The sequence below is a fragment of the Orcinus orca genome, chromosome 1, assembly GCF_937001465.1.
Source record: "Orcinus orca chromosome 1, mOrcOrc1.1, whole genome shotgun sequence".
NCBI lineage: Eukaryota > Metazoa > Chordata > Mammalia > Artiodactyla > Delphinidae > Orcinus > Orcinus orca.
The window spans coordinates 95070222-95096957 of record NC_064559.1 but is presented as its reverse complement, the minus strand read 5'-3'; the positions used below and the strand labels follow the sequence as shown (position 1 = coordinate 95096957).

The 26736-nt window shown below is 37.7% G+C and overlaps 1 protein-coding gene across 4 annotated transcripts in view; it reads left to right on the top strand.

The window, feature by feature from the left end:
* The window catches only part of ATF6 (activating transcription factor 6), a 222147-nt gene that overhangs the window by 3201 nt on the left and 192210 nt on the right, over nucleotides 1–26736 (top strand). For 2 of the 4 annotated variants that reach the window (XM_049709130.1, XM_049709134.1), the window contains exons 2-5: nucleotides 7924–7988; nucleotides 19208–19337; nucleotides 19930–20133; nucleotides 25570–25790. In XM_049709130.1, the coding sequence (XP_049565087.1) occupies nucleotides 7924–7988; nucleotides 19208–19337; nucleotides 19930–20133; nucleotides 25570–25790 (620 nt within the window). Of the gene's footprint in view, nucleotides 1–7923; nucleotides 7989–10652; nucleotides 10741–12699; nucleotides 12807–19207; nucleotides 19338–19929; nucleotides 20134–25569; nucleotides 25791–26736 lie in introns of those variants that run through there. The other 2 variants (XM_049709129.1, XM_049709132.1) reach the window with 2 other exon arrangements.

Genomic DNA, 26736 nt, shown 5'->3' with positions numbered 1-26736 from the left:
CACTTTTTATTGCTGTGTCCTCATGAGGCAGAGGGGTGGAAAGGGAAGGAGGGAGGGAAGGAGGAAGAGGTGGGGGAGACAGAGAGGTAGGTAGGTAGGTAGACCTATCTCTTAGTCTTATAAGGCCACAGTTCTAGTAGATTAGGGCCCCACCCTTGTAACCTCATTTAACCTTGATTACCTCGTAAAGACCACCCTACCTCTGGATGCAGTCATCTTGGGGGCTTCAATATATAAATTTTGGGGGGGATACAATTTGGTCCATAGCACACAGTTTGTTTATCCATTTACCTGTTGAAAAACGCCTTGGTTGCTTCTAGGGTCTCAAAACCAGTTAAAGACAGACTGAGGCCAGGAAAGAGGGCCAGGCATGGGGGACAAGAGTGACAGGTTCCGGCTTATAAAGGGCTTACATGCAGTGAAGGGACAGCCACAAACTGTTCTCCAGTGATGGACACTGCACAGAGAATTAAAATTGGTTGCTTTCAAATGTTGGCAGTTATATATAAAGCTGCTATAAATATTCATGTGCAGTTTTTTTTTGGCTGCACTGTGAGGCTTGCAGGATCTCAGTTCCCCGACCAGGGATTGAACCCGGGCCATGGCAGTGAAAGCGCCAAATCCTAACCACTAGACCACCAGGGAACTCCATTGCAGCTTTTTATGTGGACGTAAGTTTTCATATAAATTGGGTAAATATCAAGGAGCATGAATGCTGGATCATACAGTAAGAGTATGTCCAGTTTTGTAAGAAACTTTCAACCTGTCTTCCAGAGTAGCTGTGCCATTTTGCATTCCCACCAGCAGTGAATGAACATTCCTGTTGCTCCAGTCCTGCGAACATTTGGTGTTGCCAGTGTTTCAGATTATAGCCATCCTGATAGGTGTGTAGTGGTATCTCATTATTTTAGTTTGTAGTTCCCTGATAACATGTGATGTGGAGCATCTTTTCATATGCTTTATCTATTTGTTTTTAAAGGAAAGGTCTTTTAAAAAATATTTGTTTATTTATTTTATGTTTTGGCTGTGTTGGGTCTTAGTTGCGGCATGCGGGATATTCGTTGTGGCGTGCAGGCTTCTCTCTCTAGTTGTGGTGCTCAGGCTCTAGAGCATGTGGGCTCTCTAGTTGCGGCATGTGGGCTCTCTAGTTGTGGATCTCATGCTCAGTAGTTGCGGCACACAGGTTTAGTTGCCCTGCAGCATGTAAGATCTTAGTTCCCTGACCAGGGATCGAACCCATGTACCCTGCATTGGAAGGCGGATTCTTAACCACTGGACCACCAGGGAAGTCCCCATATGCTTTATTTGTCATTTGTATATCTTTCCTTTCCTCTTTCCTTCCTACCTCCCTCACTCCCTCCCTTTCTTTTTCTTACAATTTGCAAAAGCCACTTTTTTTTTTTGCCGCACATAAGATATATGTACCAAGATCAGAAGCTTCCATCTGCCACTGTGGTTTCTTTGATAAATTCAGTGTCTTCTGTGAAAGTTCTCTGTACCCTCCTGCGTTGACCAAAACCTGACTCCCCTGATAACACGGTTTTCCCTAAAGTCCTAGTGAATGGTAGCTCTTTTCATTCTCAAAACCTTTTCTCCATTAGGGCCTCTGAAAGTGGGTTAGTTATCTTCCTTGTTCTTCATTGCTACTTTTAGATCATTCTCCTTTCATCCTCCCTAAAAACATCCAGGCTTAAATTTCACATTGTCTCACATGCTGTCCTCTCCCTCTCCCTCTCCCTCTTATAGTCATCTGGTGATTTCTGGTTCACTCTCCCTTACTTTTTGAAAAAATTTAGTTCCTAGCTTATTGTCACTTTCTTTAACACTCCTTCCATCATGATTCTTGGCTGATTTCAGTATTCTCAGAGAAGATCCTTCAAATACCCTGATCTCTCGTTTCCTGGGTCTCCTCTCCACCTTCCACCCTGTCTCAGGCATTTTCTTCCCCAATCATAAACCTAAACCTTGTCAGTACTAGTAACATAATCTCAGTTTCCAACATCCCACTCTGACCATCACCTTCTGTCTTACCAGCTCACTCTCTTTAGTACTCCAATTCCAGTGGTACCTTCAACACTGCTGAGATTCTGCCATCTTTTCACTGTCCCTCGTCCCCTTTATGTTATCACTTTCCCCTTATCCAGTTTAAATTCCATGGACAATCTCTGTAATCATTCCCTCACACCCTCAATATCCTTGTCTCTCTCTTGTTTTGTAGTTCTCTCTTTGATCAACTGCAACCTTGGCTAAATACAACTCTGTCTACTCCATGAATGCACTCAAGTAGCTGAAAGTGGCTAAAAAAGAAAATTCAACCATGCTGATTGGTCTCACTTTAAATTTATGATACTAACCTGAAATAGACCATGAAGTATTACCTGGCTGATCATATTTCCTTGGTCCTCTCTCTCTGATGATCCTTTTTATAAAGGTTCTTCTCTCCTCAAACCTCCAGCACCTCCTCCTGCATTCTTTGAATCAGAAGAGAACTGCTGCAATCTCCTACTACCTCATCTACGCATGTACCAGTATATTTGCCTTCTCTTTGTTGGTGGGAATGCTAGAACCGATCACTTCTATATGTGCTTTAGACCCCTCCTTCTTTGTTTTATTTTTTTAAAATTTATTTATTTATTTTTGGCTGTGTTGGGTCTTCGTTGCTACTCACGGGCTTTCTGTAGTTGCAGTGAGTGGGGCCTACTCTTCGTTGTGTTGCGTGGGCTCCAGGTGCGTGGGCTTCAGTAGTTGTGGCTCATGGGCTCTAGAGCACAGGCTCAGTAGTTGTGGCACACGGGCTAAGTTGCTCCATGGCATGTGGGATCTTCCCAGGTCAGGGCTCGAACCCATGTCCTCTGCATTGGCAGGTGGATTCTTAACCACTGCACAACCAGGGAAGTCCCTAGACACCCCGCCCCCACCCCTTTATTCAAGAATATTGCTCAAGCTATTCTTCCTTCTGTTTCCTGAATCTTCATTTCCATCCCTACATGTAGTTGCTTCTCCTGTCTAGAGTGAAAAAGAAAGAAAAACCCCCAAACCCTCTTTAGATGTTACCTCCCTTTTAGCTTCAACTACATTTCTCTTTTTTATTTTACAGCAGAATTCTTTTTTAAAAAACGTCCATGTTCACTGACTCCACTTTCTCTTTTCTCACTGTCTCTTGAACACAATGCAGTCAGGCTCCGCCACTCCACCAAAGCTGCTCTTTTAAGGTCACCACTGTTTTCCAGTGGCCATTTCTCATCTTACAAGAAGTAAAAGAATAAATAAATGGTCAAAGCAGCAGTCAGGTGGGAAAGCTTGCTGAGCAAACAAAAACTAATATCTACCATAGTTTACTACTGTTAGGAGAAATCTATATAGTAGGTAGTGTGGGGTTGGTGAAAAAGATATAGAAGTAGGTAGTAAATTTTAGAGATACTTCATAGGTAACCACTGCCACCAATGTCACCACTTTCTCATGGATCTTTCTAAGATATTCTGTAGTATACAAATGTATTTATCAACCCACTCTCAGTTTTTTTAAGTATTCACAAACCACAGAAAAGTTAAAAAAGATCAGTACAGTGATAACCTGTTAACTTACCGTTAACATCCTGCCATACTCACTCTTTCTGTCAGTATTACCCACACTTCTCTCTTCTCTCATTATCTGAAAGCAGGCTGCAAATAATATGAAACTCCTAAACACTTCACTGTGTATCTCCTAAGAACAAGGAAATATGTATTTTTAAAAAGCATGAATTCATGCTAATACCCACAGTTCAAAGCCAGTACCACAGAGTTCTTTCTCACCTTCTTGCATTATATACTTTTATTTCTCTTTTCCTACTGTGTAAATCCTGATTCCCAATAACATCCTATGTTTTTATGGGCTCACTTTAGCTGCTCTATTGAAAATATACTGAAAGAGGGTCAAGGGCAGAAGCAGAGAGACCATTTGGAGGCTACTGCATCAATCCAAGTGTTTTATGATGAGAGCAGTGGAGATAATGGAAGTGGTTGACTGTGGATATATAAACATACACATATGCATATGTATATACCCATGTGTGTATATATATATATATTTCTTTAAATAAATTAATTTTATTAATTTTATTTTTGGCAGTGTTCGGTCTCTTCTGCGCACAGGCTTTTCTCTAGTTGTGGTGAGCGTGGGCTTCTTATTGCGGTGGCTTCTCTTGTTGCGAAGCACAGGCTCTAGGCGCATGGGCTTCAGTAGTTGTGGCACATGGGCTCAGTAGTCGTGGCTTGTGGGCTCTAGAGCGCAGGCTCAGTAGTTGTGGCGCACGGGCTTAGTTGCTTCGCGGCATGTGAGATCTTCCCGGACCAGGGCTCGAACCCGTGTCCTCTGCATTGGCAGGCAGATTCTTAACCACTGCACCACCAGGGAAGCTCCCCATGTATATTTTTTATTCAAAATTTAAGTTTTGGAATAGTTTCAAACCTACAGAAAAGTTATAAGAACTGTGCAAAGAACTGTTGCATGCCTGTCAGACAGATTCCCTGATTGTTAAATTTTACTGTATTTGCCCCATTTCTCCATCTTTAGAGAGAGAAAAAGAGAGTGAAATGTGTTGTTAACTCATTACCCTTAAATACTGCAATGTGTATCCCCTCCTCCCCCAAACAAGGTTACTGTCCTATATCACTGTCATACACTCCTTCCAGTCAGGAAATGAACATTGATACAGCGTTACTATCCAATTCACAGATACCGTTCATATTTTGCTATATGTCTTAATAATGGCTCTTTTTCCTTTCTAGTCTGGGACCCTACCTGCAAACACACATTACTTTTACTTTTCATGTCTCCTTAGAGTTTTTCAACCTGGGATGGTTGCTTAGTCTTTTCCTGTTTCTTGTATTCTTGACAGTCTTAAAGAATACAGGTCTTTTGTTCTGTAAGATGACTCTAAACCTAAGTCTATATACTGTTTCCTCATGACCAGAATCAGGCCATGAGTCCGTGACAGGAATGCTAGAGAAATGATAGAGGCACACTATGTTGACCTGTTCCAAGGTGATGTTCACCTTGATCAGATTGTCAAGTTAGTATCTGCTGGATTTCTCCACTGTAAAGTCGCTATTTCCCCTTTTACATTTGATTCGTATTGGGCTGGCCAAAAAGTTCCTTCGGGTTTTTTTGGTAACATCTTACGGAAAAACCTGAACAAACTTTTTGGCTAACCCAGTATTTTGGGGGAGATAATCTGAATGCCACCAATGTCCTATTCCTTACTAAACCTTCACTCACCAGCCCTGGCCTCCATTGATAACTCCAGCTTATATCAAGTACCACTCTAATGCCAAATGGTGATTCTCTCTTAACATTCTGTGTACATTTATCAATTGACATCATACTGTAAGAAAAAGCTTTCTCTGTTTCTTTGTTTATTTCATTATGAGCTCACTAATTCCTATTTGATTCAATGGGTTGTAATCTGGCTTTATTTTGATGCTCAGATTTTCTGAGAATTGACCAGTAAGAGTCCATTCATATCAGCTCCTTTGTTCTTTTGACATGTTTCCATCATTCTCTGAGGATTTCCTTATTTTCTGGCACAACAAGATTTTCCCAAGCCTATTTTGCACTTTCTCTGCCTAAGCCCTGGAATCAGCTCTTTCTCTAAGGAGCCCTTTAGTGGACTTCCGTTTAGTAGAGGATGGTATTCAGTATCCAAGGTCTGGAAACATACGATTTTTCAGTGCTGGTGGGATGTCTTCGTTTCTAGGACCTGTTAGCAGACAGAACTAGGACATACATGTATGTATATGTGTACACACATATACAAACATCTATAATTCTTTCTGTGTATGAATATTTTAAGAAAATGTGTTCGTATTAATACTTCTAATTCCAGTGCAACATCTTAGCGTTCTTTTATTCTCTTCCCTTTTCACGTTTCTAAATCCTTTCTCAGAAAGTGAGAAACCTAGCTCTAATATATTTTATCATTTGCTCCATCAATTAACACATCTGTTTGGTACTATCACTCTCCTAACCACTCAGGCTGCTTCTTACATCTGCCACTCCGTTCCTCCTCCCACTGCTCCATTTTTTTGGCATCTGAGGCATGCTGCCACCTCCACAAGGCACCTCGCCTCCTATATCATCCTATTTCCTTGGGTACCAGGCACATTGCCACAGAGGATGACACACACAACCCCACCACCCTCCTTGCTCTGCTGACATCTCTGTTGGGAAGAGTAGGGAAGGGAAGGAAGAATGGAAAGGAAAGGTAAGATGCCACATTACCAATACATACTTTGAAGACAGAGCTGACAGGATTTACTGGTAGATTGAATACAGAGAGTGAGGAAGTAAGCAATGACTCCTAAGGTTTTTGACCTGAGCTCCTGGGATAATTGAATTGTCATTAACTGAGATGAGGACGAACCAGTAGGAGGTTTGGTGAGGGATGATTTGAAGCTCAGTTTTGGATGTGTTAAGATTGAGATGCCTTTTAGATATCCAAGAGGAGAGGTAGAGTACTCACTGTGTACATGCGTCTTGAGGTATGGACTGGAGATGTATATTTAGGAATCCTTGGCGTATAGATGCTATTTAAAGCCATGAGCTCAGCTGAGATCACAAAGGGAGTAGAATAGATAGAAAAGTTTGCACTAAGCCCAGGGACAATTTCATGTTAAGAAGATGAAGAATAACCGGTAAGGTAGGGCCAACCAGTAGGGTGGGAGGAAAACCAGGTGAGTATGGTAATTTGGAAGCCAAGTGAAGAAAATGCTTCAATTAATATGAAAAGATCAACTGTTTCAAATGCTATTGAGAGTAAGATGAGGACCATGAATTTACCATTGAATTTAGCAGAGGAGAAATCATTGGTGACATAATACCTGATGTGTATGCGTGTGTATGTGTTGGGGGGGGAAGCTTGATTTGAATAGGTTCAAGAAGGAAAGGGAGGAGAGAAATGAGAGGCAGCAGATAAAGAACTCTTTCAAGTTTTCGCCTGTGTATAAGGTACATAGCCACAGTCATCTACTTATATGGGTTTTTTGTTTTGTTTTGCTCTGCAGCTGAGTTTAAGGTAGTCCTTTTCTGAGAGTTATATGAATAACCTTTCATTATCACTACACACAAAAAATGTGCTATGTACTATTTTGTTTTAGGCTGGTGAAATGTTTCTACCATTGGCCAAGTCGGTGAGAGACTTGCAGTGTAGTTCTTATATATGTGAAGTAGGGACATCACCAGAGCAAATTTCAGTGGTATGTTAGTAGGGAGTACAAAGGCAGACTTAGATTGGGAAACTCTTCAAAGTGCTTGAAGTTCTGAAATGTTAAAGAAAATAGACACATTACAGATTATACAGTAATCAGTCTTCTTTGGCCTTATCAGCACCTTGACCTGTGTTCATATATTTCTCAGTTTATAGGAAATCTTATTAGGAAATTGGAACATAGTTAGATTTGTTGAAATAAATGAAATGGTTTAGATGAGTGAATTCCTTATTGTTTGGATAGAAAATTGGTTGTACCTCTAACTTAAGGCAAGGATGGCAAATACCTGGTACCTGTGTTGCCATATTCCTCTCCTGTCATCACCGCTGATCAACCATGTCACTTTTTTTTGTGCTGAACCCAGATGAAGCCTCAGAATTTGTGTTAGTAATGTTCCAGAAAGTCACTATCAATTAGTCCAACATGACAGGACATAAAACCTGTTTTTTAATCCCTGGTATAATGATTTAGTTCACAAGATAAAAATTATGTGGAAAACAATACATATGTTAGAAACCAGCTTTGAATTGGTGGTCATTCACACTCCTAGAGTTTATCAGTAATAGTAATGGCTAATGAGAAACCCTAATAGAGCTGGCATAAGGATACAGCACTTATTCTTTTGTCAAAACATTGAATTAACAGTAAATATCTATTCTTTTCTTTTGTCCAAAGATTCTGCCCTCTTTGCTGAACTTGGCTATGATGACCTGCAATTGGATGCGGCAAATGAAACTTATGTAAGTATTTATTAGAGGAGAAATGCTGAATAATGTGATATTTAATCTTTAATTATTGCAAGAAGATTTCAGGATAACACGTTTAGGCTAGTTATTTAAGTTTAAATAACTTTTAAGATTAAGTATGAAAGTTAGTAGCCATTTTGTAGTCAGTGAATGTAAGATTGTAGAAATTGCATTGGTCTTGGTATGAGAAGACTTGTATTCTAAGTCTACCTTTGGCCCCAGGGTTTTTTTTTGGTTTTTACAGATATTTTGCTGCATAAGGTAAACAGTGTGATGTTAAGGAGTATGTGTGTCATGGATCTAGTTAAGAGAACTTACCAACTTCCTTTTTTAAAGTTATGTATACTTAGTGTTGAAAGCTCTGAAACTTAGAAATGTCCTTATTTTTTGCCTTTGGGTGGTTAGAAGTATGCGTAAAAGCTATTATTACAGCACTTTAAGTTCTCAAAAATATTTTAGATTTTTTTTTCTTTTCTGGATTAGTATATGTGAAGCTGTTTGGCCTGAACTCTTACTTTGTCTTATTCTTTAATGGATGAGGTGCTTTTTGACTTGGGAAGTAGTTCAAGTGAACAGAGTGATTTTATATGCATATCAATCAGGTTGAATATTTATCACTTATTTTTTAAGCCCTTATTAAAAATAAAGCTTGCTTAGTGAGTTTAAGACAAAGAAAAAGTTTAAAAAATATCATGTGTTTCACTCCCTTCTATTGATTCATGGTAAAACAACTGCTAAATTATTCTTATTTTACCATGAATCAATAGAAGGGAGTGAAACACATGATATTTTTTAAAATCAATGCATGAGGTTTTAGTGGTTTCATTTACTCTGTGAGATGCTTTACAGTGTTGTCTGTTGATTAAATTGGCTTTTAATATTGGCTGGTTGCTTAAGCAACTGGTATTTTTTCATAACCTCCAGAGCCTAACATCGTCAAGAAACAATATAGTAAATTTGAAAGATTCAGGGAAATATGATCCTGATTTTATAACTAACATTCTGTCACTCAATCTTTCAGTTCCTTAGTTTTTCTGATATAAAATAAGAGATTGGATTAAATGGTTTCAGACAGCCCATTCTAGCTTTAAAACTGTCATTCTTCTTTCACATGGCTGTGCAAGTTTCCCTTGAGAAGTCATTGAAGAACTAGAGTATATAAGTACCAGTATGTTTTGCTTTACATAAAATGGGTCTGTGAAATTTCCAACCAGATAAAATTCTTATGCTGTAAAATGTATTTGACTTTTTTGTCTGAAGATTGAGTATGAATCATCCTCGAAGTAGGTCATGCCACTGTTGAACATGTTAAAAAGTATTGCGAGCACTCAGGCAAATATCCTTCCTCAGTTTACTTAGATTAAGAAAGTTTGAAGATTTTTCGTTGCTGAAAGTGTGGGGCTGCTTAATTTTTTGATAGCTAGATTCCAATATGAGAAAAAAGCAAAGGAGATTGATTTAAAAGGTGGTTCTTTCATAATTTAAGTAGTTTTTTCTTTTTTTTTTTATGTGAACTTTCACACATTCTCTTTATATAATTTGCAATAATATTTACTCAGTTTAGGGCAGTATAAGAAAAGTTTCCCTTCTCTCCTTCTGTTACATTCTCAATAAAAATAAACCACAGAATAGACATTTGAAATGATAATATTCTAGAAATTATTACCAAATTGTTGTTATTGATAACTAGATTAACCTTTACTTTTTTCCTGAGGCTTGCTTTCTTGCTGTTTTATTATCTGTCACATTAAGTTAATATTGACTACTTTTTAACTTTGTTGTACTGTTTATATATTAAGTTTACTTCTGTTCTTATCTCTGTAACCTTAAACATTTAAAATAGTTGTGGTACTGTCTTAATCTTAAGCTCATATGAGGGCTCTGAAATCATGTGGCAGTTCTTCATTAATATATATGGTATAAGATGGTCATCCAGATGACCCAGAATATGATTATATTTAAATTTAAAAATTGTCATCTGAATGAAAAGAAACTAAGAGCCCCTCTAAGAAGTTTACTGACCCCTGTTTGAGAAACTTAGTTTTATCTTCTAGGATTAAAAAAAAAATTAGAAATTTTATTTTAGAAATTTGAAAAGTACAGAACAGTAAAAAAAATATAAAATTACCCATCCTCCTATGGATCTCTTCCTTCTCCCATAAGCATTTTAATAATTGGTATATTTGAAGTTTCAGTTACAGTCTCTTTATGATTCCTGCATGTCTTTTGGATACATCTATATTCTTTCCCTTGTATATAGAGATGATATTGTAAATAGGCATTTGCTGTGACTTCTTTTCCTTAATGGCAATGGGAAAACTTATTTTGCTGGATCTCCTTTATGACAAAACACATATTTTGTGACTGTTGTAAAGGTCCATTTCCACTGAAAAGAATGAGACCAACTGAATCTTTCAGATAGATGTTGACTTCAATACCTCCTTCCTAGCTGTTACTACTGTGCTTAAAATAACTAAATTGGTTTATCTCTAAGCTATCCAAGATGTATTTTCAAGATGAACTGATTAACTTAGAAAGTTATTTTTACTAAGTTGGGTAATCACAATTATATTATTTATGGCAAATTGCATCTGTTAGTTTGATTTCTGGATGTATATATTTTAATCTTATAATCTTTTGCTGATTTGAAACCTACAGGAAAATAATTTTGATAATCTTGATTTTGATTTTGATTTGATGCCTTGGGAGACAGGCATTTGGGACATCAACAATCAATTCTGTACAGGTAATGATGTATTTCATTGATAAAAAATTTAAATGGGTCCATATTATTTTGTAGTTTGGTAATAGTCAAAATTAGGTGGGGTTACTGGGCCACTTTTGTAGGCCAAAAATTTCCAGGGACTACATTCTATTTTGGTGTAGCAAGGCATACGTAAATTTCTTGCCAAAATAGATATAAAGAATTTCATAGTAATGTGTTAGTCACATAATGAATAAAAATTTTATTATTCAGAAATATTGATTTTGAATTATATGTAATATTCTCTAAGAGATTAATCTATCTGAGAATTAGACAGAATTTAGGGAATCAAAGGGAAGAAGCTTGGGATTATTAGAACCTAGGAACTTAGTGTAGGGGTCCCGTGTATACACATCTGAGGAGGAGGCCCTACCTGGCTAATGCTAGTATCTTTAAGGGGCCCAATGAGGTGGGTTTTAGGTGTGCTGAAAAAAGCTGGAACCTGGAGCAAACTGTCCCTTCTGGGATGAAGCTGATGGGAGGATGAAGAAATCCCTTCTTCCCTTCTACCTTTTAGTATCCTTCTAGTATCCCCTATGGACAGGACCTAAAAGGAAGCCAGCTGAGACATGTATTAATAATTTGCATCACAGACTATAGAAGGTAGACTTAGAGCTGAGAGACAATGTGTAAATAACCAGCACATTTCCCCATCTAAACTGCAGTCCTCCCTACTGCTGCATTTCCTTTTCCCTTTCATTTTATGTATTTGTATATCTTGCTCAATTCCTGTCTTCCCTCACAGAATAAGAGCTACACGAGGCCAGTGTTCTGGTTCCTACCATTGTGTAACAAACTATTCTAAAACTTAGTGGCTTAAAACAATAACCATTTTATTAGGCTCCCAGAATCTGTGGGTTAGGCATTTGGACAGGATGCACCAGGAATTGCTTGTCTCTGCTCCATGGTGTCCAGACCTCATCTGGGAAGATTTGAAGGCTGAGGTAGCTTGACACTGGGGGCTAGAGTTACCTTAAGTGTTCTTCACTCACATGTCTGATGCCTGGTCTGGAATGACTTGAAGACTAGGACTGCCAACTTGAGTGCTTACACGTCACCTTTCTATATGGCCTGGCTTCCTCACAGCCTGGTGGTCTCATGGTAGTCAGACTTCAAAGGCTCAAATGTGAGTGTTTCAACACACAAAATAGAAGCTGCATTGCCTAATGTAACACAGCCTTGGGATTCACCTAGCATTACTTCCATACTCTGTCAATTGAAGAAGTCATAAGCCCACCTAGATTCAAACAGAGGAGGAAATAGTGGCTACTTCTTGATGGGGAAGTGGCAAAATCACATTATAGATCATGAGATATGGTAGATATTTTGCACCTAACTTTGGAGAACACAGTCTGCCACAGAGATTCTTCTCTTCCCCATTCCTACCCTGTTATAAATTTGACACCTAGGAACACCTAGGCTATAGTTACTCAGCACATTTTTAAAAATACATCGTTCAAAAGATAGGAACATTTTTGTGTTTTAATTGTATTGTCAAAAATGCTTTCCACAATAATTCTTTCCTGTTTCTTATGTTTTAAAATTATTTTGGAGGGAGGCTATAATTTTGCATATCGCATAATATTCAAAAGGTACAAAAAGTCTGTAGAGTAGAAAAGTGTCTCTTTTGGCTCTTGTCCCTCAGCCACCAAGTTGTGCTTCCCAGAGACAACCACTGTTATCAATTTCTTATGTTCCTCCTTCAAGAGAGTTAATGCAGATGCTAGTAGTACAATAGTATACACATGTATAATTTATTACACAAATGGAAGCATACTAGATTTACTGTTTTCTGCTCTTGAATTTTCACTTGATGATATATTTTGGTGACCTTAGCTTCTATATCATTGAATTTTAAAAGCAGATTTTACCTTCTTTCTTATTCATTTCATTCTGAGTTTATATTGTTCAGTGGGAAAATTTTTGCCCCTTGTTTTTCAGTTAAAGATATTAAGGCAGAACCTCAGCCACTTTCTCCAGCCTCCTCAAGTTGTTCAGTCTCATCTCCTCAGTCAGTGGACTCTTATTCTTCGACTCAGCATGTTCCTGTAAGTAACCAGTCTTTTACAGTGATTTTGGTTACAGTGGAATCTGGAAAATATGTATGTGTGGGAGGCAGTTAACATTTATTAAGTGCTAATATAAGTCCTATTATCTCATTTAATCCTGAGGAAGCTGAATCTTGAGGAATGGCCTTGAGGGAGCTAGAAAGCTGTTAGTCTCTTTGGTTTTGCCCTCCTTCCCTTATGTTCTTGTCTTCATAATTTCATTGTTTCATTGCACCTTACCAGTACCCAATATTTTTTTTGTTTATTGACTTATTGTCTTTTCTCCCTGCTACCCTCTTTACTCCCCGTTAGAATATACATTCTTTGAGGACATGGAAGACTGTAAGATGGTCTGTTTCTGTAACTCCTTAGCCATGTAACCTAGAATGGTCTCCTTAGTTCAGGAAAGCCTAGTACTACCTTTTGAATGCGCTAATAAGGTTTTTTACAAAAGCACCTTAAAAATGCTTCTGCTCTTCATCTAGACAAAAGCTCTGAGGCCAGGAAAAGGAAGTACCAAAGGGCTTAGGTATTTTTTGGAATGGGGAAAGGAAAAAATATAAGAAGAAAAATTCAAATTACTGTTTCAGTGAATTATATCTGCTGGAAATTGAGGTATCTTCATTCTGGCATAATTTCCATATAGTCAGTTACTAAATCCTGATGATTCTATCCACTTAGTATCTCTAAGATTCATCTTCTCCACACACACCAGGCCATCGTCACCTCATCTGGATTAAGGCAATAGAATTTTGACTGGTCTCTCTGCCTCCTAACTCCCCAAACCTTTCTTAGCAGAGGAATCTTCAAAGAGAAATTTTTCAAAATCACAAATTTGATTGTGCCAGTTTTTTGCTTAAAACCTTCCCAACTCTTACAAGGACAAAATTTAAATTGCCAGTGTACTAGGCCCTCCATGTTCTGGCTCCTGTTTACCTTTCCAGTCTTGTTTCTCACTACCCTTCCTGTTGCTGCCTTCACACTCCCCTTGGGTTTAACCCTGAGAGCTCCTGTGTGCTCCAGTCATTCAACAACTGTGCCAGGAACTGTGCCAAACACCGTCCGTGGACAAGAGCAGCGAGATCTCTGCTCTTACCATTTTAGGTTTTTGTACATGCTCTTCCTTCTGCCTGAAATAGCCTCCTTTTCTTTCTTCTTTGAAAACTCCTATTCATCCTTAAGTCCCAGTTCAAAAATTACTTTCTCTATGAAGCTTTTCTCTGATTGCCGCTCTTGGCAGTTCTCTGTGGTCCCACAGTTTCTCCAATGATTTAATTTTAAAAACTTAATTTACTTTTGAAGTCAAAAGTATTAATATATAACAAGGTATATTCACAGAAGCCTGATTTCTGTCCTATTCTTTCCTTTCCATCCTTTCTTACACAAAAGGTAGCATACTACATACCCTGCTCTGCACCTTGCTTATTTAACTTAGAGGTAACTCCAATTTCAGGATATAGAATCTTTCTCATTCCCTTTTATGGCTGCATAGGGTTCCACTGTGTGACTATATTATACTTTATTCAGTGATTTCCTTATTGATGAACATTTGTGTTGTTTTTGGTCTTTTCTGGACTCAAACAATGCTGTAATAAATAACTATGTACATAAGTCACTTCATATTTTTGCCAGGATATCTTGGCAAAGATATCCGGTTATACTCCTAAAGAGAGATTGCTGAGATCGGGGTGAATACTTTTTTAATGTTACTGTTTATTGCCAGATTTCCCTCCACAGGTTGTACGGTTGTCTATTCTGACCAGCAGTATGTAAGAGGGCCAATTTTCCCTTCATCATTACACAGCATGTTTTGTTTTCTATTTCTTTTATTATAAGTGTGGTTAAACATCTTTTTGTATATTTCATATGTCTAAGGCCTATTTGCATTTCTTTTTATGAACAGTTCAAATTTTTGTCCACTTTTCTATTGGATTGTATTGGTCTTTTTCTCTTCAATTTTTAAAGTGTTTTATTACATATTAGGATTATTAGTGTTTAGTTTGTGAAGTAAGTTACAAGTGTTTTTCTCCAATTTGCCATTTGTCCTTAAGCTTTATTTTTGGTGTTTATTTTCTCCATAGCTGAATTATCAATCTTTTATTGCTTTTTGTTGTTGTTACTCAAAGGAGGGTTTTCACCACTCATAGGTTATAATGTTTTTATTCTTGTTTTCTTGCTTATATTAACTTTTTGTTTTGAAAAACCTTAAACTTATAGAAATATTACAAGTACATTACAAGGAACTTTTTTTTTCCCTCAACCATTTGAGAGTAAGTTGCCAACTTGATGCCTTGTCACCCCCAAATACTTCAGTGTCTACTTCCTACAAGCAAGGATATGTCTTCTAGCCACAATAAAACCATTAAAATCAGGAAATAAATGTTTATACCATACTATCATCTAATGTTCAATTCCCATTTAGATTGTACCAGTTGTCCCAAAGATGTCCTTTTGTGAGCGGAAGGATCTAGTTTAGAATCACGCATTGCATTTGATTGTCTTGTCTCTTTAATCTCCTTCAGTTGAAACAGTTCATTCTTCCTTGACATTCATGACCTTGTCACTTTTGGAGATTAAAGACTAATTATTTTGTAGAATGTCCCTCAGTTGGGTTTGCCTGATGTTTCTTCAGGATGAGATTCAGGTTTTGTATTTGTGGCAGGAATATCACAGAAGTGATGCTGTGTCTGTCTCATTTACTTTTGATGTGATGGCACACAATTTTCATTTGTCCTGTTACTGATGAGGTTCACTCCGTTCATTTGATTAAGGTGGTGTCTGCCAGGCTATTCCACTGTGAAGTTGCTCTTTCTTCCTTTGCCCAAAATAAGTATTTTATGAGGAGGTACTTTAAAACTATGTAAAAATAACCTGTTTCTCATCAGACTTTAAATTTATTCATTTATTTGTTTATATCAGTATGGACTCATGGTTTCCTAGTTTATTCAACAGATTATAACCCATTACTATAATTATTTATTCTGATTCTTATGTTATCCTGGATTTGGCCAGTGCAGGTCCCTTCACACTGACTCCTGTGTTCTGGGCATTGACACCTGCGTCAAGCTGACCCAATATGAGCAGGGTAATCTGCTGTGACTCCCTGTGCTGGGCTGCCTGCCCCTACCTCCTCTCCTTAGGCTCCGATACTCCACCAGCCTGCCTCTCTGCATGGATGCTGGTCTTGCACTGCTCCATCTAGTGGCCTTAGGATCAAATTATTTAGGAAGTAATAGTTTCTGAGTGACTGTTAATACATATTTTTCATAAGGTTTTATTTTAAATATTTAGATCTCTGATCCATTTGGAGTTATCTTGGTTTATGATGTGAAATACGAATCCAAGTTTTTTGTTTTCCCAAATGACTATCAGAAGGATTGTTCCAGTACCATTTATTAAATCAATTCGTTTTTTAAAAAATGAATTTTATTTATTTATTTATTTTTGGCTGCGTTGAATCTTAGGTGCTGCGCACAGGCTTTCTCTAGTTGTGGCGAGCAGGGGCTACTCTTTGTTGCGGTGCGCAGGCTTCTCATTGCGGTGGCTTCTCGTTGCGGAGCATGGGCTCTAGGCGCACGGTCTTCAGCAGTTGTGGCATGCAAGCTCAGTAGTTGTGGCTTATGGACTCTAGAGCGCAGGCTCAGTAGCTGTGGCGTATGGGCTTAGTTGCTCCGTGGCATGTGGGATCTTCCCGGATCAGGGCTTGAACCTGTGTCCCCGCCATTGGCAGGTGGATTCTTTTTTTTTTTTTTTTTTTGCGGTACGCGGGTCTCTCTGTCGTGGCCTCTCCCGTTGTGGAGCACAGGCTCCAGATGCGCAGGCTCAGCGGCCATGGCTCATGGGCCCAGCCGCTCTGTGGCATGTGGGATCTTCCTGGAACTGGGCACAAACCCGTGTCCCCTGCATCGGCAGGCGGACTCTCAACCACTGCGCCACCATGGAAGCCCTCTAAGTGATTATTAATACAATATTTTCATAGTGAAAATTTTGTTAGTTCTTAAATGTGTTCCAAGTAGACAGCATATCACCGTGCAAACAAAGGCGCTTCTGTTTCTTCTATTTTAGTATTTATTCCTTTTATTTCATTTTCTAGTATAATTATGTCTGCCAGAATTACAGAAAAAGCAATTATTTCTTTCTTGTCCTGACTTTAATGGCAAAGCATTTAGTATTTTACCATTAAGTATGACTTTGGCTATACAATTATGCATAGCTTTTTTTTTAATGTTAAGAAAATGTCCCTCCAGTCCTTATTTTTTAGGACTTTTATGAGGAATCTTTGCTGAATTTTATCAGATGCCTTGTAAGCATCTAAGGCTATGAAGATAATCATTTCCTCCTGTGTTATCTCATAGTCTTTGTTTTTTTCCAAATATATTATTGTTATAATATACTCTGTAAGGTTCATACAGCCCCGCTTATGGCTACATGCTGAATAGGTGTTGAGGATGAATGAATGAAACAATTCTCATTCTCACCAGCATTACTGAGAATGACCATTTCTCCCATATGCTCTTTCAGGTCATTTTAACTTTTTCTTATCTGATGATTTTTTTTTTTTTTTTTTGGCGGTACGCGGGCCTCTCACCACTGTGGGCCCTGCCGTTGCGGAGCACAGGCTCCGGACGCGCAGGCTCAGCGGCCATGGCTCACGGGCCCAGCCGCTCCGCGGCATGTGGGATCTTCCCGGACCGGGGCACGAACCCGTGTCCCCTGCATCGGCAGGCGGACTTTCAACCACTGCGCCACCAGGGAAGCCCCTGATGATTTTTTAAAAAAAAGATTTTCTTTTAAATTTGCCTTTGGATACTATTTGCATTTCCTTTTCAATGAAATGGTGGTTTCTTTCCTTTATCCATTTTTGGCAAATATTTTCTCCCCATATGTATCTTTTTTTTTTTGCGGTACGCGGGCCTCTCACTGTTGTGGCCTCTCTCCTTGCGGAGCACAGGCTCCGGCCCGTGCAGGCTCAGCGGCCATAGCTCACGGGTCTAGCCGCTCCGCGGCATGTGGGATCTTCCCGGACCGGGGCACGAACCCGTGTCCCCTGCATTGGCAGGCAGACTCTCAACCACTGCGCCACCAGGGAAGCCCCCCATATGTTTATGTTCTGTTTTTTTCTTATAAAATATTTAATTATTATTTGTTCAAATCTATTTCTTCTTCCTTTATGGCTTCTGGCTTTTTTGAGGTAAGGGAGCCTACATCATGCTGAGAGTAAACAAGTATTCTCTTAATTCTTCTTTCAGTAATCTTATAGATTCTTTTGAAGATGGTATGATGTATGTATTTACATACTTGTGCCCATTCCATTATTATACATAACATCTTTTTCTCTTGGAATTGAAATGCTACTTTTATCCTATGTTAAGCTTCTTTATTCTAACAAAATGAGACAGATCCACTGAATATTAAAAGACCTAGAAAATATTAATATCTATATATCTATTTTTTAAAAAACATTTCTTTATTATTATTTTCTTAAATATTATTTTTGTATATTGCATCGGGTCTTAGTTGTGGCACACAGGGTCTTCATTGAGGCATGCGGGATCTTTCATTGTGGCGCGAGGGCTCTTTGTTGCCACGCGCGGGCTTCTTTCTAGTTGTGGTGCGCAGGGTCCAGGGTGTGTGGGCTCTGTAGTTGTGGCACCCAGGTTCCAGAGCGTGTGGGCTCTGTAGTTTGCGGCACACAGGCTCACTAGTTGAGGCGTGTGAGCTCAGTAGTTGTGGCGCGTGGGCTTAGTTGCCCTGCAGCGTGTGGGATCTTAGTTTCCCGACCAGGGATCGAACCCATGTCCCCTGCTTTGTAAGGCGGATTCTTTACCACTGGACCACCAGGGAAGTCCCTCTGTATTATTAGTTTACCCATTAAATAAAATAAAATAGCCCTGCTCCTTTCAGTGTTTTTCTTTCAAAACATTCGGGACAAAGGCAGTGTTAAGAAATAGAAAAGGATACAAATAGTGAGAATTATTTGCTTTTGAGATTCCTGTAAGACAGAATAAGAGATGGTGGGGGAAAGATATTAGCATTTTAACTGTAACTCTATAATGATACTAAATGTTTGTATGACTAGGAACAAGTAAAATATAAAGTTTGTGGGAGAAAATATAGAAGCAGATCAGATCAGTGATTGATATCTTTCATATAAGAGGATGAAATAGACATACTTCATTTTTAGTTATTTTTCCTTTAGTGTAGATGGATAATGTTGATTTATCCATCATCTCTTAGTACTTCATATATAGATATAGTTCTAATATATCACACCTTTGCCTTGAAATTGTCTTGAAGTGTTTCTCTGTTTATATATAGATCTTGCCTCTCTTTCTAAGCAATTTTCTGCTCAAGGATAGTATTCTTCTGCATGAATTTGTTTGTGTTTTATTTTGCTACAGGAGGAGTTGGATTTGTCTTCTACTTCCCAGATGTCTCCCTTTTCCTTATATGGTGAAAGCTTTAATAGTCCCTCCTCAGCAGAGCCACTGAAGGAAGACAAGCCCATCATTAGTCCTAAGAGCAAAACTGGTATTACTCCATCTCCTAACTTCTGTTATCTCTATTTTAGACTGAGCTTAGGCTCCATTTCTTAAAAGAAAATGTTGGATTAAGTGTATGTTTATTAAGCTGGCTTGCTGTTTTTAAATTAGTGCACCTGTTTTGTTTGTTGTGGATGATTAATGTGGAGAGGAAAGGGAAGAAATAATCTTCTTTGGTTGTTTTTCTCTTTATAGGTGAATGATACTTTAAATAGATTTAGGGCCCCACCATCTTCAAGAGAAATTTCAAAGTTTCAGTTAAAGATATTGAATGTGAGGGCCATTTGGCTGTGACATTTGTTAACCTTATTCACCTCGATGCTTTATTCAGGGGTTTTAGCTATTCTTCTTTACTGGTTCACGTGTCCCTTTGGCAAAGCTGCAGCTTGGTCAAAAAGGAAGACCTCAGACTGAGGACTTTTCTTCAGTCCATTAAGATATAGAGTGGCTATGCTTAAACTTCAGTAAGGGTAGTCAGAGGTCAAGAAAATGTTTAGGGAAAGGTGTATAATAGAATCTCCTTTCTAGGATTTGCTTAATTGCCCTTAAACTGATTTGTGGTTTGTTTGGTTTTTCTCCAGAAAATGGACTGACTCCAAAGAAAAAAATTCAGATGAGTTCAAAACCTTCAATTCAGCCCAAGCCTTTATTACTTCCAGCAGCACCCAAGACTCAAACAAACCCCAGCGTTCCAGCAAAAACCATCATTATTCAAACACTGCCAACACTTATGCCATTGGCGAAGCAGCAGCCAATTATCAGTATACATCCTGCACCCACTAAAGGTACCTGAATGGAATTTGAGGCTGTGTATGTTTAATTGGAGGGCACTGAGGCTTGTGTCACATGACTTGTTTTAATTCAGGGTGTAATTTCTGAGCACATACTGTGTGTCAAGAATTGTCCTTGGTTCTGAGGATGTTGTAGAGATGTGGTTCCTATCGTAACAAGGGAGATAGCTATCAAGATTATTTACATCTGATAGTTCTTTTTTCTCACAGTTTGAATTATGAAAGTGCCTGTCTCTAAGGCTTGTGGTTTTATATAACCACTTGTAACGAAGAAGAAAATCTGGGAAACTTTTTCGGTGCCATTTTATTCTGAGATTTTTGTGTCCATGAACTTTTTTGTTTTTAAGGAGAAGTCAGTATTTAAAATAATATGGTCCATTTCAGGTCTAATAGGTGTGTTTTGGCAATAGAGTCAGATAATCTCTGAGGAGGCAGCGCTGTTTAGTAACATGATCTTGTATGGGGCATTAAGAAGAAACCTGAAACTGTCTTCAAGTAGCTAAGAATGTGTGTTTCTATATTTTGTCCACTAGATGGCCTCCCATAGCTGATTCTGCAAGAAGCTGAGGTCTATAGTGAAAGTTCAAGTTTGAGGATTTGGTACTATTCAGATATAGGAATCATTTGCACATAGAGATCTCTTGGGAAGATTATTCATCATTGTACTTATACTGATATGTGTACACATGACTAAATGGAAACTTGCACAGCGTTCTTTCCCTGGATTTAGCTTGTTGGCACCAAGTAGGACTGGGGTCAATGGGGAATGGGTTGTAAATAAATACCCAGTGTTACACTTATGGCTGTATTTCCAGCTATGGATTGTTAGCTCATTTCTTTGGAGCATGGTTTTAATGAGGGCAACATGTTCCATGGTCATAGACAATATGACATTGATAAAAAGAACTAGGTGAGAGACTGGATGGATCCGTGAAAATCCACCAATCCCTACCAAAAAAACTCCAACCAAACAAACCTGAAATACCTGCCCTCTTAGGACAGGGTGAAAACTACTGCCTTTTTCCTGTGAAAAATAGCAGTCCTGTAGAATGGGTATTCTTGTGGCCTGTGAATGGATGTTAAGTGTTCATAAACCCCTTGAAATAAAATGTGAGATTTAGTGTATGTTATTTGTGGATTTTTCTAGGGATAGTCTCCAAAACTTTCATCAGGATCTCAAAAGGGTCTGTGTTTTCCCAAAGGCTGAGAATCTAAACTTGTGAAGAACTTCATTATAGTTCCCATAAGCTGTTAAAACACATGTATAAAAAGTAAAAGTTTGATATTAATATGACCAGTATGTAAAGCAAGGGGTATTCGTGAGAATTTGCTCTTAGCAGACCATTGGCTATGTTTGAATGATAGAAGTTCCTACCTATAGCAAGAAGAGAAACTTCTCTGAGCAGTTTATCAGTTTTAGAAACCTGAATCATACATTATTCAGAACTTCAGTGCTTTCCCGTTATCTGAAGACAGTTTTATTTTGGGGGAGCATATGCTAATATAGGGCACTTGTCTGTTTTTATAGTACAATCTGGAGAGGTATATTGTAATAACATATAGATTTAAGTGTATATCTTCCATTTATTTGAAAATGGGGAGGGAAGAAGAGAAATATAGGAAAGGCATTTTACAGTTAATCGATATAAGTATCAGCAGTAAATATTTTGCCATTAAAAAAGAAGTAATTCTTACAGGATTAAGTTCAAATTCTCTGGCTTGGAATGTAAAACCCTTCATGGTTTGGCTCCAGTTTAGTTTTCTAACTTTACCTTATAATAACTCTCCTTTCTATAAATCTTTTAGTTCAACTTATCTGGCCATTGTCCCTTAAATTTTCTTTTTTTTCCTCATTTCTTGACATGCCATTCTATCTGCCTGAAACAGCTTCTGCCTACTTCTACATCTAAGTCCTATACATCCATTAAGACTTGCACAAGTAGTGCAGGTGAGAGATGATGAAAGCCTGGAATATCAATGAAAATGAAGAGCCAGGATAGACAGTAGAGATGTTAAAAAGTGTAGAATCACAGGGCTTGGTAATTAGGTCATGTGAAAGGGGAATGGAGGATAGAGAGGAAGGTATCCTGTCTTGGACTTTTTGGGTAGATAGTGGTAACAAATCATTGAAATGGAGGATAGAGGTAAAATAACTTGTTCTAGGTCATTCTACTAGTGAGCAGTAGAGTCAGAACTTGAGCCCAGGTGGTCTGGCTCAGTCTGTGTAATTAATCACTATAGTATATTGCCTCTAAAAGAATGCAGAGATGTGGTATTTGATCTCAAGAATTCTAATTGGGGAGTTAACAAATTTATATCAACAGTTAAATAACAGTAACTGTGAGAACTAATGAATTGATAATACATGCAATACCCTTATAGAAGCTATTATTATACATAAAAGGAGGTTAATAGTAATTAATAATAATAAAAATAATTAATACTAGCTAACATTTAAGCTCTTATTACGTGCCAGACACTGTTCTAAGTGCTTAAGTGCGTTATCTTATTGAATCCTTACATCAACTCTGTGAGGATAGGTACTATTATTATCATCTCCATTTTATAGATGAGAAAATTAATACACAGAGAAATTTACTGTCACACAGCCATACTATTTTAGACAAAGCAGGCATTCAATAACTGTTTGATATAAAGTTTGAAGTCTTTGAAGGTAACTGAAAAGGAAGAAACTGACTATCACTATCAGTGAGCCATACATAGTCAAAAGTATCCAGCATTGAAACCAGCCGTGGTCCATTAAGGGGGATTTGTGTGTAATGCCAAAGAGGGTTTTGAGCATGCTGAAAGGGATAAACAGCCTTTTGGTATGTCCTTTTTAACTGCTTCCACACTAGGAACAGTAGTAACTATGTTCAGCTGCTAACTATTTAAGACCCGAAACAGTCCTTTGCACTGCATTTTGTGAGCTGGTGGGCATCTAGCATGTCAGGTTTAGCAAGTCACCTTGAACACATTGTCATGGAAATTTAGTTGTTTCTCCACATTTTGTCTTGAACCCAAACATGCCTAGTATTTTTATAGGATCTTTGATTTAGGTGCTCAATAATTTGAGGTTAGTTAGGCATTCTGGGATGAAAGGGCCTGATGTGCATTTTGGAAAAAAAAGGAGGCATCAGTGGCCTGGTAGGACTTGGAGCCACATTTGGTACGCAGACCTTGACTTGATATTGCTCCATCTCCCTCGCTCCGTGTTGCAGTTCTTTCAGCAACGAGATGGTGATAACCAGACACTGGATACTACAGACTTGGATTATTTTTCTCAATTAGTTTTAAGAAATATTACAAAGCTATCTTTATGTGTTAACTGCTAATACTTTAAATGGGTAACTGGAGCTAGAAGTAGGATCCTTTCTTTGAAATGACTTAATTCTTTATGTTTACCACCTTCTCTGTTCTTTGGAATAATCCCACAATTCATTGAACATTTTTTAGTTTTTCAGGGTCTTTTTATCATAATTTTTAAACTCAAGATACGGAATACTACTTCTGATAATGCTCTTCTCAAAGTATTGGTTTAAGTCAGTGGTTCTCAACCTGTAGACAGTGGGCCCTGAGATACGTGTGGTTGGAGTAGTAGTAACATTTGGCTTTTGCAGGGCATCTGCAAATCCATATTTTCTGTAGACTGAATAAATAATTTGTTTCATATATCTTTGTACTGATGTACAAAGAAGTTATACTTCTGATTACTCAACTCCAAATTCATTTAAAATCATTACTAAATTCTTAATAGCCTTTTCTCATCACATATTTTCTCAATCCACAGAAACTGAAAGGACAACCATGATCATCTTGGGTGACCATGATATTTTTGCTATTAAAGAAGGGTCTTTATATTCAGGGTGGGAACCCTTGGTTTAAGTTTTACATTCTGATGAGTATGTCTTTTCATAGTACCAGATTGACTGTAATATCTCAATAAGTGTAATTTAAAAACTTAACATTTACTATTTAAATAAATATGCTATTTATTTTACTTATAAATTTTCTTTTTTGGCCGCGCTACATGGCTTACGGGATCTTAGTTCCCTGACCAGGGATTGAACCCGGGCCCTCAGCACTGAAAGAGCAGAGTCCTAACTACTGGACTGCCAGGGAATTCCCTGTTAATTATTTTTATTTGAATATTTGGCACAAGCAAATATATATCTGCTTATGAGCCATTTCCATATTTTATGTTTTCATTTCATAAAATAAATTATGCCAGGGGAAGATTAGAAGATAAAAATATTTAGTGATCATTTACGCTCAAGTAAATTGTATATATTACAAATCTGTGAGATTATTTTTAGGTCTTTCTTACTAATTTACCTGGGATAAAATGCTATGAATTAAATTCTAGTTTTCGTATGCTTTCTGAGGCCTTCTGAAACATAAAGACTTTGATTTTATACAAGTGATTTTTTTTTTAAGCTAAGACAGATGTTCTTAACAAACAGGTGTTCTGAAGCATCATTTTGATTTTTAGATTCTTGATCCTTTGAAATACTGAGCTGAGTTTTACATGGATCATGTTACACTGTCTGAAAGTATAGTATGTTTTTTTTCCCTTAAAGAAGAGTATAAATATACTATATGAAATTTTAGTTGCCAGTTACTTTAGTACCTTTATTTTGCTAAATGGGCTCAAGCAGCTGTGGATGTTAGGTGAGGCTTTCAACACCTTATAAAATTGGCCAGATCTGAAAGCAGATACTCAGCAGGCAAGTAAAAATTTTCATAGACCAGTGTTAATGAGTTGTATGAGCCTTCTTTAGGTTAATGATACTAATTTTCCTCAGATTAGTGTAATTTTAAAATAAGGTTAAATGTAAAGATTAAGAAAAGATTTGTAGACCATTTTGGTGGGTAGGGGAGTCAATATTATCTGCAGACTATTTTAAGTTACAGGTTTACATTTCCCGTGTTAGCTAAGTGGTTTTAACATTTTCGATAATTGTAGCCTCAGGTTCTTCCAGGTATTGAGTTACTGAATCTCTGTCATATATTTTTGGTGTTATATGTATTTCTAAATCCCATTAATTTAAAATATATGATTCTATGTTCAGAATAGAAGGTTTGATATTAGTAATATGATAAATACTTTTAGCACTAATAAATTTCAGAGGTTAATACTTAGAGAAACCTATGTATAACTTAGCAAATTTGATGTGTGTTAGCTGAAAAAAAGTGTGGAAATACGTTAATGATAACTTCAAAGAGAATGAATTTAGTCGGTTTCATTAAAAACACAACAAAAGTCAGTATGAATGTGTGCTGCTATTGATTGTGTTTTAATTGGTGGTTTCACATCCCTCCGTTTGGTCTTACCTATTATATCTGCAGAAGAGACCTAAATGTTGAATAGCTTCTCCTGCCACAGTAGTTATGCACCCTCTGATTCCTTTTCTTTTTTCTCTACTGCAGGTCAGACGGTGGTGCTCTCTCAGCCTACCATGGTACAACTCCAGGCACCTGGAGTTCTGTCCCCTCCTCAGCCAGTCCTTGCTGTCGCTGGGGCAACCACACAGCTACCTAATCACGTGGTGAACGTGGTACCAGCCCCAGTGGCAAATAGCCCAGTGAATGGAAAACTTTCTGTGACTAAACCTGTCCTACAAAGTACCATGAGAAGTGTGGGTTCAGATGTAAGTTTTGAAGCTTAGTGCTTTTTTAATGCCTGATTTAAAAAATGAAAACAAAAAAAAGAACGAAACACTTTTTTGTTTTTTAAAGTTTGTTATATTGTGTCAAATGTGCTGAAATTGCAGATCCAGTCTTTGGTGGAAAATTAGGGTAAGGCTTATTATGTTAGAATCTAAGTGAAAAGGTTTAAAAAAAATCTGAAGTGGTTTGACGAAAAGAGAAGTATACATACCTCCCTCTTCTTTAATTCCTTCTTTTGAACCTTTTCATCACATTCCTCCAGACTGTCACCCCCAACTCAATCATACACTAGTATTTTACAGGATTCTTTCATGTTTCCTGATTGAAATGTTTTTGGCAACTCCCCAGATAAGAGTCTGTAGACTGCTTTTTAGTCAGGGTTTATATTTATCTTCTCTCTTGACTTATTGAAGGGTTTTCACCACTGCTTAATGACAACTTGCTATTCTTAGGAATTCTGTTTCTTAATGATTATTTAGTTTTTCCCCATCTTTGCAAAACTTCAAAATTTCTGTTGTAGGGACTTCTTGTAATTTATGAATCACAAAGTTTCCTAAGATCTGTCACAATCTAGAACTGGTTATAGTACTTGCCAGCTAACTCTTGCTTTCTTTAAAAGTGATACAAAATACCTCATGTTATGTATTAAATAGTAGTTGAACGTTATGGTCCTAAAGTTCAACGAAAGTTAAATAATCAGTCTAAAAGTGGGTTCTCTAAAATTGTGGTTGTTAATATTGCTACTCCACCTTTTCTTTAGGTATTGCAAAGTACTTTTAAAATCCTGTGAGTTATGTAAGGTTGTTTATCATACTACTGACTCATCTGTCTACCAGAATTATTAACTAGCACGTCAGTAGCCCATTTAGTTGTGAAACTGCTCTACTGTTGCATAAACACAACCAAGTATTCTCCATCAGAAATATT